Source organism: Ictalurus punctatus, chromosome 2 (assembly GCF_001660625.3).
Source record: "Ictalurus punctatus breed USDA103 chromosome 2, Coco_2.0, whole genome shotgun sequence".
Taxonomy (NCBI): Eukaryota; Metazoa; Chordata; class Actinopteri; order Siluriformes; family Ictaluridae; genus Ictalurus; species Ictalurus punctatus.
The window spans coordinates 3,308,957-3,329,667 of record NC_030417.2 but is presented as its reverse complement, the minus strand read 5'-3'; the positions used below and the strand labels follow the sequence as shown (position 1 = coordinate 3,329,667).

Sequence of the window (20,711 nt, the reverse complement as noted above, 5' to 3'; positions counted from 1 at the left end):
TTTTCTTGGCCCTGTATATTATATATACGTACCTTAGATAATGCCTCTCTCAGAGCCATGTTGGAATGTTCCCAAGTTGAAGTACTGTATAACTCCTCAGCATTAGATCACCTCCTACCTAACCAATTACTCCTGTATACTCTTTCCATGCCATCGTGCTCTTTGCCTGACAAAGCCATTCACAAAACATATTTGACAGTTGGGGCCTAATTCTAAAATCACCAGATACCAAATGTACAACAGTTTTGTACAACCATTTTTTTGTTTTTACCATTACGGTTGAAACACCTGTTTCTTTTTTTTTAAAAAAAACATCTTTTAAAAAGGTTTTTTTCACCCCTACAGTACCCTGTTTAGAAGGTAGGCTATGTAATAAATATTTTTATTTTCTTCAGACATATTGTCACGTCAGTCTCCACAATGAATAACACCGATGGTTTTAGTCTTTATTTCAGTAAAAGAGAACAACGTCCCCATACTGCCTTGAAAGACTGTAGAAATGTTTTACACATCGCAGTGTTTTTCTCAACAACGTAGCCAATAAATGTTTCAATTATTTCACAAACCTCAGTCTGTTCATTTCTTGACAGAAGGATTACACAAATCATACACATAGGTAGCAACACACACATAAAACGTCCACAAGTCTAATACATCTACCACATTCAGTCACCAGGTCTAGTATTTTCTGATAGATTAGTTACATAAACTGATACTTACCACAAAAGTCATTTCAGAAACAAAGATTCACTTAAACCACAAATGTACACATCGGAAGAGGTCATAAAACACTGAAACACACGACTCATCCCTTAATTCATTAACATAAACACACTGTGAGCATTATGGTCAGCAAACCCCCAGGAAACACATGACCCTATTTCTCTCTCCCTCTCACACACACACACACACACACACACACACACATACACACACACTTCAGACACTGTCACCAGAGCTCATAAATTTACACTATCTACAGAACTGTCAGCGGGGGAAACACATGTGGAGGGCGGTGTGTAGGCATGATCTTCTGTATTTACCATCAGTTCTGTGTATCCAAGACATCTCTCGACAAACTTGTCTTCTAGTTTAAACAAAACGCTTGATTCTTTTAAACAGCACTTTTAAACATGTTACCTCCTAAAGGGTTATGTTTAGAAGACATGTAATACGCGCGATTCTTATAAAGCACCATCTTTAAACGTTTACCTCCTAAAGGGACCCTATTTAGAAGGTATGTAAAAACATTTTTTTTTTTTTTTTTTACATTTCGATGTTTTTAAAGTATTTATTTCAGTAAATTTTATTCAGTCACGTCATTTTCTCAATAATGTAATCAACAAATGTTTCATTTACTTCACAAACTTACATTCTGTTCATTTATGTTCACATTCAACCATCATGTATTTTCTAACAGCAGATACACGAAACGTGTGTGCACGTGTGTGTATGTATATGTGTGTGTGGGAACGTAACAGATTACAACAAACCTTTATTATATAAACCATTATCCATTTTTTACGTTCACCTGTTAAGATAATGACGGTTGGTGATGACCTTTAATGACAACTGTTAAGATAATGACATAAGTGTAGACCATATGTAATATTATCTTTGGTATATAACTCTCAACATAATTATAATTGATGATGACCTTTGATCTAGACCTGTCAAAACCAATTAGTGATATGGACCATACAAAGTAAACCTCTCTCTAATGTTTTTTTCCAGGCAAATATTATGAAAGCTGCCAGACCCCTGACATCCACGTCAAGATCATCACACCAGTTCTGATGATACCACAAACATAGGGAGCCCACCACGTCCTGGCATTGTAAGTCATATTGTTTTTGTTTTTTTTATAGCTAGAAGTAGAAGTAGACAGCTAGAAGTAACAGCCTGGCCTCATGAACTCACATGCACTTTCCAGCATGCACCTGAAGCTCTATACTATTTGCCTATACTATTCTCCAGCGATCTTTATTTGACATCTTTCAAACTTTATACCAAAGATTTACAGTGTAAACAACTTTAATAGTTTTGTACCAAAGTCCTTTCTTGTTCTGCTCTAAAATATTATAGCAATCACTCAGGAGGGAGTTCTTTGCAGTTTATCCATTATGTGGCTAACTTCGATGGCTAAGCTAGTTGTTTAACTAGCCAGCTGCTAGATAATATTAGTAATTTCAAACACTTTGAAGAGAAGACAAAAAATCAAGTTCCACGGAAAAAAAAAATGAAACACACAAAATGAACAAATTTTATTATATTATTATTATGTAAATGTGGTGAGTACCAGTTGTTGATTGTGATGATTTGTGTGTGTGTGTGTGTGTGTGTGTGTGTGTGTGTGTGTGTGTGTGTACAGAAAGACTTAGAAAGAGATAAAGCTTTATTATCATTCTCACTGTACACAAGTATGCAGTAGATTGAAATAGCATTCTCATGCAGTGCTTACAGTGCAACACTACAGATAGTGACAGTGAAGTACCAGACATGTAGTGCAAAATGTTGTAGAATCAGAACAATGACAATAAATACATGACACAATAAATACACAGCACAACTGCTATAAGGACTCAAGGGCATGCATTTTAAGAATACTAATTTACATTTATGGCATTTATGGCCCAACAGGGTTAGACCTCAAGACCATTTTGATAAATTCACCATAAGGCATGCCCTTTCTTGGCTTTTTGCTTTAATAACAGCACATCCCAAAGAGTCCTTTGTTATTCTTATAGCACAGCAATTGTGCAGCGATTTATTTATGTGTCTATTAAATAACAAGAAATCATAGCTTTAATAGTCAATATTTACATTTGCTGTTGTGGAATGTCCTTGGTAGCTTCTGTTTTCACTCATAGCAGCTATGAACAATCGTACCCACACCTTCTCATGTAGTGGCTATACTTAAAGCTTTCTGAAATACCCCCATGTCTACAGTATAATATGACTTTTTGATGGATTTGTAAAGTTACCTTTTGTTGTCATCTAGAACAGCCCAGGGCAGACGATAATGCATACAAGCATCATAGCGAGGATCGTGAACATCTCGATGCACCAGAATAAGAGATGGATCGGATAGACGGCCCAAAGCCCTCAGGTCCCCAAATGACCGAAATTTGCTGTTAAGACAAAGAGATCAGATTATATGGAGATATAACAGACATAACACTAAATATGAATTGTGCTCCTTGCATATAAACTATTTGTAATTGTTGAACTATTTTGACACCATTTGAGGGTTTTTCTTCAGTTTTTTTTTTTTTTTTTTTTTTTAAACAATAGTATAATAGCACTACACTTTTTTGTTTGTTTGATGATATGGCTGTTGATAATGTGACATTTTTATAACGTAATGTAATTACTAATACACTCACGTCAGTGTTTTTTCATATATGGGATGGCCGCAAGGAGTTTCCTGATGATAATCAACTTTAGCACATACCAGTTTATCAATGATTGGGAAATGGTCTTTAATTTTGCTGAAACGATCACGTTTATTAAAATCCTCCAGCTGTCTAATCCAAAGAGCTCGAGCATAAGTATACTTTTCTAGGTTTAAAGTATCCATGAGTACTCTAAAAAAGTCATTTGATACTAGAAGGGCACTTATATGTAAATGTTTGGCGTAAAGAATATGAAAGGAAGCCAATAATGTGTCTGGGACACATGTGTTGATAAACTGGTATAAGCCTGAAGCCTCTTTCATGTAGGAATCCTGAGCTCTGATGATCAGCATCAGCGATGTCGAAGGCTTGGAGCTGACAGATGCAAAACAATACAGAGATTTTAATAGAAATATGTTTAAAACCTTATTTATATATAATGATCATAATCTTTAAAAATATATATATATATTTATATATATTTACCATGTAGGCTTCTCCCTTTCTGTAATGAAATAAGACAAATAAAGAATTAAAATAAAATAAATTAGTTTGTATTCTGTACACAATCATTCTTGAAAAAGAAAACTATTGACAATCCATTAAAATAGTTTATTGAACATAAATGGATGTTTTACCATCACCATTTCTTTGGCAGATCCTGGGAAAACAGGAAAACATTGATAGGCATGATGTCATTACATCTGTTTCATAACTGAACAATCAAATTAAAAACCGGTCTTCAAATTAGAACAGTGAATCATCCATCCATCCATCCATCCATCTTCTACCGCTTACTCCTTTCTCAGGGTCGCGGGAATTAATAAATATCAATAAGATATTAAGTGCATGCTATGGTTAAATTAGGATTTTACCTTTTATTTGGTACGCCGCTCATGACTGAGGCTAAAGAAAGAGGGAAAAAGAAAATCTGAAAATGAATATACAGCATTTTTATATGAAAACTATTCAAATCGCTTCCGGTTGAACGGAATTTGCATCACTGTTAAATAAATAAATAAATAAATAATAAAAATACATTAAACCAATAGTGCATACAAATGCTGAGTTTCTTAAATAATCAGGACATTTAATACTTGTACCACTTTAAGTGTTATTTAAGACCAAATTTGCTCCTCATCATACACCAAATATATAAACTCAAATTTACGAAAAAGTTTAAAGGAAAGAATAAAAATATTCATTTAAAACTCTGTACACTATAATGGTAGCCTTCACAGCTGTTGGCCAATGCTGCAGCGGTGACCCTATAACCCCGTGTACTGGCAGCAAGCACAATAAGTTAGCAACAATGACGCCTTTTTAGTACAGTGGTGCATGAAAGTTAGAATTTTCTATATTTCTGCATAAATATGACCTAAAACATCATCAGATTTTCACACAAGTCCTGAATGTAGATAAAGAGAACCCAATTAAACAAATGACTCAAAAATATTATACTTGGTTGTTTATTTATTGAGGAAAATGATTCAGTATTACGCATCTGTGAGTGGCAAAAGTATGAGATCCTTTGTTTTCAGTGTCTGGTGTGACCCCCTTGTGCAGTAATAACTGCAGATAAACGTTTGCGGTAACTGTTGGTCGGTCCTGCACATCGGATCGGAGGAATTTTAGCCCGTTCTTCAGTACAGAACAGCTTCAGCTCTGGGATGTTGGTGGGTTTAATCAATGAACTGCTCGCTTCAGGTCCTTCTACAACATTTCTATTGGATTAAGGTCAGGACACTGACTTGGCCATTCCAAAACATTCGCTTTATTCTTCTTTAACCATTGTTTGGTAGAACGATTTGTGTGTTTAGGGTCGTTGTCTTGCCGCATGACCCACTTTCTCTTGAGATTCAGTTCATGAACAGATATCCTGATCTTTTCCTTTAGAATTTGCTGGTATAATTCAGAATTAATTTTTCCACCAATGATGGTGAGTCATCCTGGCCCAGAAGCAGCAAAACAGCCCCAAACCACAATACCACCACCACCATGTTTCACAGATGGGATAATGTTCTTATGCTGGAATGCAGCGTTTTCCTTTCTAATTTCACCTTCAAATTAACTGCTAATCCTAGAGGTTCACATACTTTTGCCACTCACAGATATGTAATATTGGACCATTTTCCTCAATAAATAAATGACCAAGTATAATGTTTTGGGTTTTTTTTAATCTCATTTGCTTAATTGGGTCGTCTTTATCTACTTTCAGGATTTGTGTGAAAACTTTATGATGTTTGAGATCATATTTACGCAGATATACAGAAAATTCAGATAAAAAGCACCACTGTAGGTCCAGCGTTGGCATGGTTAAATGTGGTGTTCCTCGGGGATATACTTTTTAGCATTTACATGTTTCCCCTTGGTCAGCTCTTAAGATCTCTTGGTCTTAATTATCATTTTATAGACCATTTTAATGAACTACAGCCGTTATAAAGCCTCACAGTTTATATTTGCATATCAACGTACACAACATTATGATTGTAGTGTTTCATAACTAAATCCATTACACAGTAGTGTGATCATATTGCCGTGGGTGAAGCAAACATGAAACACAAGGGGGGAAATCTTGATTGTGTGATTTATTTATACTAGCTGATCAGTGATTTTTACCACATGAGAAATTTTATTAAAGACACCAGTCTGAGAGTGAACATCTTTAAACTGAGATTTTTAAACCGTGTATTTCACCGCATATTGGGGAGCATGAGCAAGAAGATCGAAAGAACTGAATGCTATGAGGGAACATTTTGTTTATTTATTCGTTTGCTTATTTATTCATTTCTTACCCTTTTATTGTTTAGCATTTTATTGTTTACACTTCAGATGTATTTTTAGGAATATTAACCTAAATGAAAATAATAATCTGAATTTGACTAAACCCACAGATGATATGCCACAACATCTCATGAAAACTTTTCCCGATACGGCAATATTAATTGATTTTGGAGACAAAATCTTGGCAAGTTAATGAATACAATGTGATGATCTAGTCCAGAACCAAGAAGTAAAATGAAAGTTGTGTTGAGTGTATAAAAGTAAATTCTGGTGTATGTACATTCCATTATTATGTCACTGACAGTCAACAAAAGCATTTCACTGCACATTGTGTTTGTGACCAATAAAATTTGAATTTGTATGAAAAGAAGCGCCAGTATTCAGGGGACCGCTGCATGGCATGGAGGTGAATTTATTATTTATTTTCTTTTTAGCTGTTCCTTTTTAAAAGTTATAAACGTTTTATAACTGGAACATACTCTCCGCCCTGTCACAGCCTGTGTTGAGGCTAACATGTTGAGTCTAGTCTATCGGTTCCGTGTTTAGAAAAAGGCTTTTAAAACAGGATTATAAAACAGGATTAGACCTAAGGGCTTTTATGTCTAGAGCATATTGTAAGTTTTACTTTACCCTTTCTTTTCACTGCTCTTCGTTCCATTTTTTCTCGCTCCTTAGCACGGCTCTGGATCTGTTGTTCGAAAGAGACTCGTGACGGGCCTAGGAATGTAGCTGGGTAACTCACGCGCAGACACTACAAAAAGGAAATTAAAAGTTATTTCACAGAAAAGCAGAAAATTGTTACTCCAACCTCCATGATGTGGCATATGAAACAATCAAGGTCAGGGTGTGTGATCACACATCCTGTAGTTGCCAACATGGCTGTTTGTGATTAAAAGATCATGTTTACTGCCTAAAAATATTGTTTAAACCAAATTAGACCAAAGGGTGTCGATATTCAGATGAGATTATAAGTTTTACGCTACCTTCCCTTTGCCTTTTTACATGCCAAAGGTCCTTGTCGTTCTTCTTTCAGCTTTAAGATGGCTGCCAGGTGAAATGCTAACAAGGAAATGGCAGCACTTAGGCATGCACCACAGTAAAATAGACTATACGTCAGACAAGAACAGGAAATTGCATCACACCCAGTTTTAAGTGTTGTTTGAGGAAATGTAGTTTCAAAACCAATGAAAGTATGGCTCAATGTACAAGTTTCTGTAATGTTTCTGTAAACTACTTTGGATAAGAGCGTCTGCCAAAAGCTGTGATTTTATCATTTTAATTTATTTATTCATTTTCATATGATACATTTACATGTGATTCATTTACATGTGATTAATTTTCATGTGATCCGTTTACATGTGATTCGTTTACATGTGATTCATTTACATGTGATACATGTGATCCATTTTCATGTGATTCATTTACTGATTCGCTTCTCTTTAAATCCAGTTTTAGACTGTGATATTACAAAGGTCTTTCCAGATTATTACTTGCCACACTGTATGAGATAACCCCAGTAAAACTGCCTGAATTCTATAATATAATTTGTTCACCATATTAGGTTTAAATCCTCTAAAAACAGATTCGCAATTGACTAACATTACTCTGTTCCAATTCACAACCTTCAAAGCATTGGCATGTTTTGTTTACTCTCACAATCCCCCAAACACACAAACACCCAAAGTCTCCGTAAAAAAAATGAGACAGCAGTGTTTCCCACAATAACCAAAAGTTGTCCACAATGTGAAAACAACTCGGAGAGTAAGCTGAACTAACCAACAAAATTACCAAGACAAAAGTTCCAGTAAGAGAAAAAAACCCCACTGACAGTCTGATAAACAGTCTGTGCACAATAATAAATATAATGTCCTTAACTTTTAAAGATTTGTAACAAATAATATAACAGTGTAGCACGTAAAGCCGAGGAAAAAACACTAATAAAATTAAATAAACAGAAACTCTAACCCAGTCAGAGCATCAAAACAGAGAACCACATTAATACCGAAGTAGATTTAAGAGAAGTGAGTCCACAAAATCTAGGTGGAGTAATGCAACGACGATATTTTCAATAAAAATCCAGATACTGTAGAGCCGGGAGGCCGAGTGCAAAAAATAAAAATAAAAGAAGAGCGAAAAAGACTCCGCTGTGTAGGTGATGCAGTTCACCCCGATATCAAGAGTTTAACATAGTCTCCTGCTTCCTCCGCTGAAATAAAGTCCTTCTGGACACCGTTATGTGTAATGCGAAGCCGATCTGCGTGAAGTATTCCATAGCGAAAAAGCTGTGATTTTAAAGGGTACATAAATGTTTCCATAAATGTAAGTGTTCATCAGTGCAGTAAGTCATAACTTGTAAATGCCTCTACCAAACTAACTTCCTTGATCAGTTCATTAGCCTACATTGGCAGTGATGATAACTAGCATCAATGCTCATGTATTAGATTTCCTATTTTCCCTTTTTAAATTCATCTGCATTGATCACAATTCAGAATGATAACCTGCTGAACAGATAAAGCTGTACAATTTTACCACGGCTAGTAAACAACATTTTGCTAATATGAATTGGGTGCATTTCTAGTTAGCTTCGTCTGCTGTTTATTTTAGCCCGAGAGATTAATTTAATTGTCAGTTTTACAGGTTGACATTATTAAATGTATATTCCCCTACTCATAAATGATGATCGAATCTGTGATTTGTCAAAACAGAATGAAATTGAAGGATGCTGCTGTTCTTTCTGCTGCCAGTACTGAGTACAGGAATGGAGCTGTGAATTGACTGAGGTATTGATGCAATGTTTACTTGACGTATCCCATGTGGATTTGGGGTAAGGGTAAGGTTTTAGGACCCAGCAGACTTACAACAACCTTGTATAAATTGTCAATTGTTAGATTTTACTATCGAGGTGAATTTTTCTAGCTTTGGAGTGTGTTTTTGTATTTTAAAAAAGTTGGGTTTTTTTTTTTTTAAACATTTTTTCAAATTTTGGTTAAGATTATGGGTCTCCCATCATTATAATTGGGAGTGGTGTGGTCAAGAACAGCAGCAAATATATGTTGTGGGTCACATTTATTTATTGTTAAAATTTGCATGGTTTGGAAGATACTGCAATTACGAAACAAAGGAAAGACACAACTTTTATTGAAACAAAACAGAGCAATAAAACACGTTGACTAGGCAGCAAATCATAAAATCAACATAAAGAGGTCCAGGCCCCCCCAGCAGACTTGGGGTCCTTCCCACCTAACTGATGGAAAAAAAAAAAGCAACAAAGTAAAATAACAATATATAACAATGCCAAGTGATAAAAAAAAATGAAATAAAATAAAAATTCCTGTCTATTTAATCCGAATCAGAGCTGCTGCAGGATGGCATTTCTGTGTCCTCTATAAAAGGCTTTGCTCCCAGTCTCCCGCCTCCAGTATCAGCTACAGAGTAAGAGATGGTACCGCTCAGATCTTCCATTTCTACATCTACCACTGACTGTTGTGGATAGAAGTTTCTGGATGGATCCTCTTGCGCTTTCTCTAAATGTGAAAAGTGAGGTTTTGCTCCTACTCCAGTCTCAGCAACGCCTGCGGATTGTAACAAAGAAAAAGGAGTCATTGTACATCAAGAACAATATAAAATTCACAGGTATAGGTGATAACTCTAATTACATATGTAAATGTGAAACTCTGGATAGCCATAAGGGACAGTGCGAATCAGTAGGATAGTTTATTGTGCATGCGTGATGTGAAATGCATTATTTGCAAAGTCATTCAGCCGTCTTCGCATGGAACCTTCTCTCTGAGCTCTCACGGACGGAGTCAGTGCTAATTCTGAATGACTAGGAAACCTGGCAGGTATCCAAGGGGTTACACCATTATATACAGAACTAGAGTTCTACTTCACTCATCCTTACCACCTGGTGTGATAAGAATCACCTGGATAACCTGTACAGCCATGTCATGAGCAACCAACCCTACTTTGGACTCACTTGAAAGGTGTTCAGAATTGACCAGCGCATTCACACTACTGCAAGAGGCAACGTTAGCCTTGTAGAACTTCCACAGGAAGAAATTCATTTTAGAACGGCATATCATGATAGGGGCATTGTGTTCAGCACACCTACAAGCCCTGGTGATGATGTCCACCACCCGGTGGCTCAGTCCTTATTTAGATAGTGGAGCCACTTGCTTCTTTCCACCATGACAGACAAGCAGTTCAGATGGCAGCTGTTTGGTCTAAATAGTACCATGGGGTGTAAACTGGGCACAAAGGGAATGTTCTGCAGGTTCACATTCATGGAATTGATTGGTTTACAAAATTGAGTAATATGCCCTTGGGCAGAAACCCTGGGTCTCTGGGGTCGCTTTAGAGTCATTGGGCCACCAGTGCAAATAAGGTGAGCCTAATATTTAAAAAAAAAAATCAATATAAAAAATCAGTGTTTAGAGACACTCATGTCCGGGCTTGTGGGGCGTGGCATTAAGGGGCTAATGGCGTTCCCATGCTTCACCTCATTCTGTATGGTCTGACACGTGTACACGGTGAGAAGCGGAAAGGGAATGATATTGTATGACAGTAGTATTTATAACACATCACTTCATGACTTTGTTGGCAGGTCTCAGCATGCATGTGCTCAAGAACATATTCAGGTGATTCTCACTGCCCTTGGTGGTTAAGAGAGTTAAAATATATCCCACACCCAAACTGAGATTAAAATGCAACCCTTACCAAGTTTACATTCCTGCTCTTGGCTTATGTTGACGTATCCAGCCAAACAAATATCATAGTCTTTCAGACTCTCAAGGTCGAAAGGCTGAAATGAAGGCTTTCTTGGATCGTTGTCATATAGATGCCACATGCCGTCGAAGGAGCTGAAACAGGTAGTCATGTGCTCTTCTTTCCCAAGCAGCAAAAACTGAAGCATAAAGGTCCTAAAAGAAAGATAAATACACGGTTCAAGGGAAGATCACCGGGATAAACAAATAAAAATAGTTTCGAACTTCGATTATGCTATATAAAATGATTTTTGATGCATTTATACAGTTACCTTTTCTTCTCATCATCGACACTGAGTGGCGGTTCAGTACTCTTATAATCTCGGTACAGAGCATTGTTAACGTCACGATGAACCAGAAGTAGAGTAGGATCAGATGGGTTGCCCAAAACAATTACGTCACCACATTTTTTAAGTATGCTGCCAAGAGAATCATAACATTGCATGCAGAACGCATGTTAAGTATGTATTTCTTACTCCTTATAAATGATCTATTTGTTAAAACATGCTGAAATTACTTAAAATTAACTATCTCCATTAGATGCATTTATTTTTTTTTCATTTATAATTACAGTGACTATTGCTTTGAAGTTGCTTATACACTTACCTGGGTATTTCTTTATAGATGGCGCTGTCATTTGGAGGATTTTGATTGTAAGTTATTTCTGCACATGCCAATTTATCAAACAGTGGTAAATAATCTTTAACAGTGCCAAAAAGGTTAATTTTATCCGGATGCAGCTCTTTCACAAAGTGCTTTCGAGCCTCAATATATTTTTTTTCTTTTAACAAAGACAGCAACTTGTTGAAAAAGTCATCTTTATTTAAGAGATCTTCTACAGTTAGATCTTTGATGGACGCTGTATGATTAGCAGCTATAATTGAGTCTGGGACACAAGTATTGATAAACAGGCATGAGGCAGAAGGGTCACCCTCTTTGATGTAAGGAACGGGATCTTCAATCAGCAACTTGAGCCGCCTAGAATAAAAATAGAAACTGAGTGATACAAAACAGTTAATACAGTTAGAACTAACCCCCCCCCCCCCCCCCCCCCCAAAAAAAAAAAAATAAATAAATAAAATAATTTTATCTTAGTTAGCTAGCTAGCTGGTTAGCATTCTAGAACTTTCTTCACAGATTATGATGAGACTGTGTAAAAATTACGATATGAAATGTATTACGTCCAAGAAGTTTAGGCATGGACTGTTTACACAATCACAACAAGGACACAAGGCGACGCCTACTGTGACCAAAAGTTGACATGACGGAACATAAAACAAGAAGTGAAATGTGATCACAAGTCATTTCTCAACCCATGCTTGTCTCATTTTTTTAGCACTTTCTCTTATTCATGATTTAACATCCTGAATTATGCTCTCTGCTTAGTCATAGAAACTAGCATGTTGTGATTAGCCTGTTGATGGCTTGATAATAACTGCCTATAGAGAATTGTATGAACTGTATTAAACCTAAGATTTTTCAGAGCTAGATCTTATTCTACTTTGTAGTTTCACTTTAACTTACCTTGCATCCATTTTGTTTAAAAAAAACAAACAAACGTTTTAAAGTCTTCTCAACCGAGGAATCACGCCAAAGGACTGCTTCCTGATTCACTGACGTGAATGCAAAACCACCATGTCGTAACACGGCCGCCTACACCATAAAAGGAAAAGAACATTTGTATTGAACAAAGGCATTTAACCTCTCTGGTGTGGTGTATGAAACAATCGGTGTTAGTTTGTCTTAAAGCCATAGTCTGCTAAAGATATAGAATATAAACATTAGACTTCAGCCGTCATGGAAGACATGTTCTCTTGGGCTGGTTGAAGACAAGGCATGCTGCAGCATTCTGTATCATTTGAAGGGGGTTGATGGAACTGGCCGGGAGGCCCGGGAGTAGTGAGTTGCCGTAGTCCAGTTTTGAGATATCAAGAGCCTGGACTAGTGTGTGTGTGTATATATATATATATATATATATATATATATATATATATAATGTGTGTGTGTGTGTGTGTGTGTGTGTTTATTTATTTATTTATTTATTTGTATATCAAATAAATATCAATATCCACTTTTTTTACATTGTCTATTCTCACTTGCATCTGAATGCTCATGAATCAATAATAATAATAATAATAATAATAATAATAATAATAATAATAATGTAGAATTATTACCTTTTGATTATTTATTTATTTTTTTAATTGTAAGGGGGCATTAATGTGAAGAGAATACTGCTTATTATTGCAGCACTGATTATTTATATTGGTTGTTTTAATATATCAATGCTATTTCGTGAAGCATTTGGATGAATTTCTATTGGATTGACATTTTACGTGTGTAAATAACACAGCATGACAGATGTGTGCATTCTTTTATCTTACAAGTGATTAAAATTGAACCTTATTGCATAAAAGAAGCCTATTAAAAGCTTTCGATGTCACATGGTCTTTAATAGCCACAACTGAATGTATTTTATTTTTTCCTACTTAAATACTTAAGCCTGTTGTATTTAGTTAGTGTTTGGGTGCAGTTTAATATTTATGGTGAAGTGCTGTGAATAGTAAACATCCACAAAACCTTTGTTTGTTTGTTTGTTTATTAACCATGCATACACATAGTTTTTTTGTATGAACCTTGCATTCGCATGTTTCTATGCATTGAATGGGGTTTATCAAGTTTTCTTTATTTCCACAGGCGCCTGACCATCCATACACAAGAACCCCTAGTGGTAGAAAAGTGTAATAGCAAAGTAAACTGAGGTCCGGTCCCACTTACTGTCAATCATATCAGCATAATTGAAGGGTCATTACTGATTTTGGTGCTCCCAACCAACTACAAGTTGATTAATGACTCATTTTACCTTTATTCATACCGCTCACATGACCATACATTACACTGCCAAAACCAGCAGTGGAAAATACAGCAAAAATGATGAATGTTCATACCATTAGAGAGTTTCTAAATGTAATTGTGGCAATAGAAGATACACACATACTCATAAAATATATATATTTTTAAATGCATTTATTTATTAGACAAACTCGTATGCTCATACTTGTTCTATGCATGCTTTGATAAATGAGACCCCTGGTTGGAACAAATGGGTCAGGACCCATTTAATAAATTTGTATCTCTGCATCAGGGCTATAAAATCTTACCTGAGTCAGCTCAATCCGTTAAAATAGCGACCACAATAGCAACAGAACACAAACATAGAAAATTTGGTTTGCACCCAATCAAAATAGCAACACCCAGGCATTAACCATCAATGCACACCTACCCATGAAATGCAAAACCCAGGTAACCATGAGTCAAATGGAAAGTGTGCAGTGTAAATGGCCAAGACAAAATAATTAGAACCCCACTATATAATAAATCCATATAGGTAAACATCAAGTTCTAGTGCATACAACCTCTGAACAAGGCCAGTGCAAGTTGCTGCAAGTTTTCTATAAGCTGTTACTGACTCGTTTCTTAACTGTAAATCTAAACTGAAAACATGTGGTTTAGATGTGTGTGATCTTAGTCAAAAAGACCATCTAAATTATCGCAGCGTTTTTTAGGTGTTAAAGGGGTTACAGGGACAGGAATAGAGTGCTTGTCCTCGAGCGTGTCGTCCGCAGCCTGTAGGATGCTCATAACCACATTGAGGAGCAGGATGTCTGCGTTGCAGTCCACTGTCAGCTGGGAAACATAGTTCCTCACCGGCAGAACGTAGGACAATGACAATCCCAGCAACTCAGCTGCTTTCTTCATCTGGGTACAGACAAAAGATGGACCACAGCTGTTCATTAAATGCTCCTACAGCTATTCACAAATTACAGAAGTAAAGATATGGGAATAAGTATGAGCCAGACAAATAATCAGACTGTTCAGATCGTTCTAGCACTTTAGCATGCAGGACTGAGTTAGTACCTTATCCTGCAAGGCTCGGCTGGAGTAGACATACTTTACATCGTCCTCTACTACCGGACACACCTGGTCCACATGAGTGAGCAAAATCAGCTGAGGGATACCTGTAGAGTACAGCGAGGTTAGGGTTGGGGTTAATCAATCATGGTCAGCCCAGTACCAAACGTCATAATGTTTGGAAAAACTTTATGAAAGCACAAAATGAAAAATGTAAACTTTCAGTGTATAAATATTTTAAGAAAACAGTTCCTACTTATCCTCCACCCCTTCATTAAGTTTAGCTATCATGTCCCCCAGGTAGAGTTCCACTTTTGGCCACTAGAGGGCACCCTGAATTTCCGTGTAGAACTTCTTCTGTTGCCTTATTTCCTGTGTTTATCGTGCTCATGTGTTCATTTTCTTGATTAGTTACCTTATTTAAGTTCCATGTTGACTTCCTTTAGTTGCTGAAGCATTATATGTGTAGGTTTTTGTCTGTGCCTGTGGTCAAATGTGGGGGGATACTGTTAGCCATGTGCATAGGGTTTTCCGAAATGTTTAGCCTAACTCCGTGTGTCCCTGATTTTGTTTCTTTGTTGCTTCTTGGTTTGTTTTTTAAAAATTATTATTAAAGAAGTTCTGCAATTGTATCTGTCTCCATGGACTCCATGGTTATGATGGTAGCGAAGCAGAGAAAAGACACAACAGTGCAAGACCATCCATTCCCAGGATAAGAGCTGTAAATACACAAAGATGCATATCTATGTCGTAGGGTGAAATGGTTGGGTTTATTAACAGACCGGATATGATCACAATCCAAAACGGTAGCTTACAAAGGTCCAAATCATAATTTAATATCAAGAACAATAGACCAAACACGGTCAAAACACCCATGATCAGACAAAACCAAGGCAAGGTCAAAGGTGAGGCAAAGCACAGTCATACGTTAAGGCTATCAGAAATAATCATGGCTCAGAACTCAGGTAAACTGTAAAGCTTTACATTCACTGCGTCCATGTGCTCACCAGGCACATGGACAGAAAATGAATGGGATCATCAAAAATCATTCAAAATTCAGGCGAGGGGGCCCTCTGGTGGTATACTGTAAATGGTAACACAATTAATCTTCTATCTAGGCAAAAAAATCTAGCTCAAATACAAGCGTATGCATTTTCGTTACAGTCTGAAGATTAGAAGACTGTAGGCTGGTTCACAGAAGGAAGATGAACCATCAAGTTTAACAGAATGTTACGTCTTTAGGTGCCTGTCAGGGAGCTATGATGAAGAAGCAAATAAAAATTATGATCTAGAGATGGACTAGTTTAATCTCCAAACGTGGAAGATTCCAGAAGGCTGGAACATGAATCATTTCAGCAGCACTTAAAGGTGCTTAACCTTTAAAGATGAATAATCTTAGTTAACTGTTAAGATGAATTCACTCTTACCCATGTCTGATATGGTGGAATGCAGCTTCTTGAGTGTGGACTGCAGGCTACTGGGGTACGTTGTCACTCTGGAGGCGTCAAGCACAAAGAGGACACAGTGAATCTGCTCATTCAGGGTGGGATTTTCTATGTAGCCACTTACTGCATCACTGACTCTAACACCTCTCTGGAACTGGAGCCAAAAACACAGCAGTTTCTAGCATACACAGTAAGCTCTGATTGGGCATAATCTGGTCTCAATCATGTTATAATGCCATTATTTACATTAAAACATTATATCATGTACAACCCTTGTTTGAGTTTAAATCAAATAACTAAGTTAATAGCTATAGTGAAATGCCTTTGATCTCCAGTGAGTAAAAAATGCTATCTAGAACCAATTAAGAACATTCCAGACCATCTTTAACCGTCTCAGAGAGCAAATGTTGCCCGGTTACAGACAAAAAATCATCCACTTGTACTGATTACTGATTGTACTGATGGCATTATCATCAATATTAATAACAGGTAGTAGCATATGGACCACACAAGGGCAGTCTGGAAGTATGCAACTGACTGGGTGAAGGTATGGTATCTGGTCTTCCAACTAGGTCATGGGAAGGTGCATCCCCAAATAAGTAAGACTGCTCCAATTGTGCCCAAGAACAAAAATATGTGGCAGATTTTTGGGATAGCAGAATATTACAAACGATTTGTGCCTAGCTAATAAAACCTGACCAGCCCGCTGACCGATCTCACGGAAAACAAAAGCTCTACATCTGGTCCAGTGAACATTTATAAATGTTAAGTCAACTCTTTGTGAGGAGCCCCTTGCTTTACTGCCTTGATCAGTCTTTCCCCATCATATTCGATCTAGGTAGTGAACGAGGAGATACACTTAGTGGTGTACTTCAGCCAGACGTTCACTCTGTGGGAAGTACACATTGAAAAAGAAAAGCTTTTTTTTGGGGGGGGCACCCCCAAAAAAGCAAAGGGAGGGGGGATACAAGTCATAAAGAGAATAACTGATGTGGTCCCATGGTATGTATGACATGCCAAGTGTGCTGCAAATTGTGCTACAAATTAGCTTGGGAATGATGCTGATGCGTCATGTTATAGTATTTAATCCTTGCCCTAATAGAGGTAACAGTAACTAACCTACATGATTTCCAAAAGCAGTACCTTGTATCCTTCTGGGATGTGGCCTTTGATGACAGCCAGTGCATCAGAGTAAGAGAGACCAGTAGAGTCGTCGTCTCCTATTGCCTTCACGTCACAAAGGCTCAGAGCACTTTCAAACCCTCCTTGATTTACTCGAATATTGTAAGTTGTCATCTGGGTGAAGGAAAGGTTGGGTAACAGAGTAAGGGAGAGAAAGCACAGTCAATCTTTCCAGTTCTATCCTGCTCTTCACTGACCATTATTACAGGGAATGAATCCAGCCCAGAAGCTGTAGATTAAATAAAAATATTAAATATTAATATACATTAAGCACATGCTAAAGCCAAAAGTCTGAATACAGTCCTAATTATTGCTATCTTTATAATAAATATACAACATAGATATCATGGGAATGCTGTATACAGGAGCAGCCTTGAGTTTTGCTATGTTTAAAACCCATTATCAAGCAACATTTGACATTTTTTATGACCTTCTGGGTGAACCCATCCACTGCTGTGCCGATGTTGGGCAGATGTACGATGCGCTTGTACATTGTGGATCTGAGAGAGTTGATGAAGCTGGACTTCCCAGAACCCACTGGGCCCAAGAGTAAAGCCTTAACCCGGGGTAGAGACTTCAACAACAGCTTGTAAGAGACAAAATCCTTCCTCAGATTGTCCCTTGTCCTAAACAACAGAGGCAATTGAACACTAGCGCAGTCCATAAAGGTATAGAATATATTTATGGGTCTTAACATTAATGAGCACTAATGAATATATGCAAAATAAATAGCACATGCCATTGCAGATGGACATAACAAAACACTGATTGCAATCATTTAATTGTTTAATTGTATGTTTGAGGTCATTATCTTGGGTCTTCGAAAATCCATCTAGGACCCATGGATTACTAGCCACAAAACATAACAAGTAGAACTTGATGCCAAAGGCATTGACGGGGATTCATCTTCCATCAATTCTAGTTCTTGTTGGGAGTAATTTCTATGCCTCAAAATACCATTAAACTATACTTCAAGCAGAAAGATTTCAGACATTTGACTATGACCCCATTTGGATCAATTCCAAAATCTAACCAGTTCATCTGCAGGTTACAATGCTAAAATTGTTCTTGTTCTGGAGAACAATATAATCATAGATGGCTGCACGGACCAGCTGTACATCAACTGTATCATCTAACCCAGACATTTCTCAGTCAAATTGCCAGAGGGCACCTTCCTCCGAATTGTGAATGTCTTCACATGCAGACAGCATTTGAACTTTGGTTTTTTGGGTGTGGATACATTTGCTTAGCCTTTGGATTTTTTTGCATTTATTTTCGGTATTTTGACCCTGCCTGGCCTTGTCACTAGATTTGGCCTCTTGTTAAACCAGAAGTAGATAATATCAAACTGTATGGATTGGTAAATGAATGCATTTTTTACCTCTATGCATGTTCAACTTAGGTGAGGTTCAACTATGTCAACATGATCAAATTCAGGAATAAGACTGTAGGGCTCAGGGCACCAGGTGGAATTAAATTATTTAATCTGGCATTAAGTAATACCCAAAGTGACAATTTCAGAATGATATTCACATTTCTTCTTAGCATGGCTGTGATTCAATACTTTTGTACATTTTGAGTAACTGTACTTTCCTCCTCTCAAATATCATTTCAAAAACTTACAGATTCTCTTTTTCGTCCCATTCAGATGTTTTATGTTCCTGTTAGGAAAAAAAAAATCTTTAAAAAAAATCTTAAACTGTCTGGTTTGGGCGAGTCTGTGCCCGTGAAAGCTTCAGATTCCTGTTTTTGGCTTACCGCAATGGAACCCGATGCGGTCTTCTCCCGCTGTAACTCATCCACCTCAAGGTTTGATGTGTTATGTATTCTTAAATGCTTTTCTGCTCACTACGGTTGTGAAGAGTGATTATTTGAGTTACTATAGACTTCCTGTCAGCTCAGACCAATCTGGTCATTCTCCTCTGATCTTTCTCATCAACGAGGTCTGCAGACCCTCCACACACAATTTTATTTTTTGCACTATTCTGTGTAATCTCTAGACACTGTTGTGTATGAAAATCTCAGGAGAACAGCAGTATCTGAAATACTCAAACTAAAGATTTTCCCCATTCTGTTGTTTAATGTGAACATGTAAAGTACTTGTAAAGAAGTGTGCCACAGACAGGCAGACAGACCGGGAGCAAGTGCAAGCCTGTGAGGAAACAAAATCGAAACAGCAGGCACACTCAGGTTCAGACATGACAGGGCACTGGCATGTAGCCCATAGCTCTCTGAAAGGCAAGAGCAAAAGAACAGGAAAGACAAAGTTCTACTTAATAAAAAAAAACTTTTATTCACACATACTCAAGGAGAGAAAATGGGCCATTAACTGTAGCAAAATTAATGATAAAGATTAATGAAAAAGTCCCTTTACATTTTTGAAGAAGAAATAAAAAGAAAACAAATCATGTCAGATCTTTTTCCACCGTTAATGTGATTGAGCAACCGACAAAATTCAAATACAAATAGAAATGTTATGTTGGAGGCGGGGGGGTTTGGGCCACACAAAACTTTCAATAATCTGGTTGCACCCTTTTATAATGGGGCATTTGACTGTGCTCAGACTAACATTAACATGCTCTTCCTTTTGTATTATAGATGTCTTGAAATTACTCTACAATACCAAATGATGAAATTTCTTTAACAGCTTGAGGGACAGGATTAGAGTACTGGTCTTCAAACGTGTCGTCCACAGCCTGTAGGATGCTCATACCCACACTCAGGAGCAGGATGTCGGTGTTGCACTCCACTGTCAGCTCGGAAAAATAGTTCTTCACCGGCAGAACATAGGACAATGGCAATCCCACCAACTCTGCTGCTTTCTGCATCTGGAGACCAAACAGAGTTGGGACAAAATAGTTTGTTATATGCTACTAAACCTGTTCACAAATTATGGAAGTAAAATGCTCAAGATGTTATGCAAGGCAGTAACAATGACCCAGATAAATATTCAAACTGTTCAGTGTTTTACTATGCAGGATGGAGTTAGATAAAAGAAAACGTGACAGTAATGCATTTATTTTCAATAGCATACAGAATTGGGAAGGCCATTTTAGTACATATAAGCCACGTCCAACTACATAAGCATTGTAAATATGGTAATTAAGGCAGGCCCGAGTTAGTACCTTATCCTGGACAGTTTGGCTAGAGTAGACATCCTTCAGGTCTTTCTGTACTGCCAGACACACCTGGTCCACATGAGTGAGCAAAATAAGTTGAGGGATACCTAG

General features: G+C 37.2%; 3 protein-coding genes across 8 annotated transcripts in view; all 3 read right to left on the bottom strand.

The window, feature by feature from the left end:
- Positions 1-434: 434 nt before the first annotated feature.
- LOC128635166 (uncharacterized) lies at positions 435-7,268 on the bottom strand. 2 transcript variants are annotated; one of them, XM_053686536.1, is made up of 7 exons: positions 7,163-7,268; positions 6,810-6,930; positions 4,271-4,301; positions 4,034-4,056; positions 3,882-3,900; positions 3,387-3,770; positions 435-3,131 (listed from the first exon to the last, which is right to left on the bottom strand). In XM_053686536.1, exons 2-7 carry the CDS (start codon positions 6,835-6,837, stop codon positions 2,981-2,983), a joined length of 636 nt encoding a protein of 211 aa, XP_053542511.1. In that variant the 5' UTR covers positions 6,838-6,930; positions 7,163-7,268; the 3' UTR covers positions 435-2,980. The 2 variants fall into 2 exon arrangements, with proteins under 2 accessions (XP_053542511.1, XP_053542513.1); XM_053686538.1 differs by having other exon boundaries at positions 4,040-4,056.
- Positions 7,269-9,299: 2,031 nt separating this feature from the next.
- Positions 9,300-12,919, bottom strand: LOC108262003 (uncharacterized). 2 transcript variants are annotated; one of them, XM_053686526.1, is made up of 5 exons: positions 12,467-12,919; positions 11,549-11,938; positions 11,215-11,361; positions 10,896-11,098; positions 9,300-9,751 (listed from the first exon to the last, which is right to left on the bottom strand). In XM_053686526.1, the coding sequence occupies exons 1-5, from the start codon at positions 12,475-12,477 to the stop codon at positions 9,519-9,521; spliced, it is 984 nt and encodes a 327-aa protein (XP_053542501.1). In that variant the 5' UTR covers positions 12,478-12,919; the 3' UTR covers positions 9,300-9,518. The 2 variants fall into 2 exon arrangements, with proteins under 2 accessions (XP_053542501.1, XP_053542503.1); XM_053686528.1 differs by having other exon boundaries at positions 11,549-11,920.
- A 1,035-nt stretch (positions 12,920-13,954) lies between these two features.
- The window catches only part of LOC108262032 (interferon-induced protein 44), a 49,176-nt gene continuing 42,419 nt past the window's right edge, over positions 13,955-20,711 (bottom strand). The window contains exons 3-7 of one of the 4 annotated variants that reach the window (XM_053686516.1): positions 17,912-18,107; positions 17,443-17,595; positions 16,282-16,453; positions 14,861-14,961; positions 13,955-14,701 (exon numbers count right to left, since the gene is read on the bottom strand). In XM_053686516.1, coding sequence (XP_053542491.1) covers positions 14,468-14,701; positions 14,861-14,961; positions 16,282-16,453; positions 17,443-17,595; positions 17,912-18,107 — 856 coding nt within the window. In that variant the 3' untranslated portion in view covers positions 13,955-14,467. Of the gene's footprint in view, positions 14,702-14,860; positions 14,962-16,281; positions 16,454-17,442; positions 17,596-17,911; positions 18,108-19,754; positions 20,310-20,606; positions 20,708-20,711 lie in introns of those variants that run through there. The other 3 variants (XM_053686519.1, XM_053686513.1, XM_053686521.1) reach the window with 3 other exon arrangements.

Coding starts and splice junctions, on each gene's coding strand:
- LOC128635166 (XM_053686536.1), bottom strand. CDS start 6,837: ATGGAACGAAGAGCAGTGAAAAGAAAGG. Junction 4,057..4,270: donor AGCGGCGTACCAAATAAAAG/GTAAAATCCTAA, acceptor CTGTTTTCCCAG/GATCTGCCAAAGAAATGGTG. Junction 3,132..3,386: donor ATATATGAAAAAACACTGAC/GTGAGTGTATTA, acceptor TTGTCTTAACAG/CAAATTTCGGTCATTTGGGG.
- LOC108262003 (XM_053686526.1), bottom strand. Junction 11,362..11,548: donor ATCTATAAAGAAATACCCAG/GTAAGTGTATAA, acceptor TTCTCTTGGCAG/CATACTTAAAAAATGTGGTG. Junction 9,752..10,895: donor AGAGCAGGAATGTAAACTTG/GTAAGGGTTGCA, acceptor TACAATCCGCAG/GCGTTGCTGAGACTGGAGTA.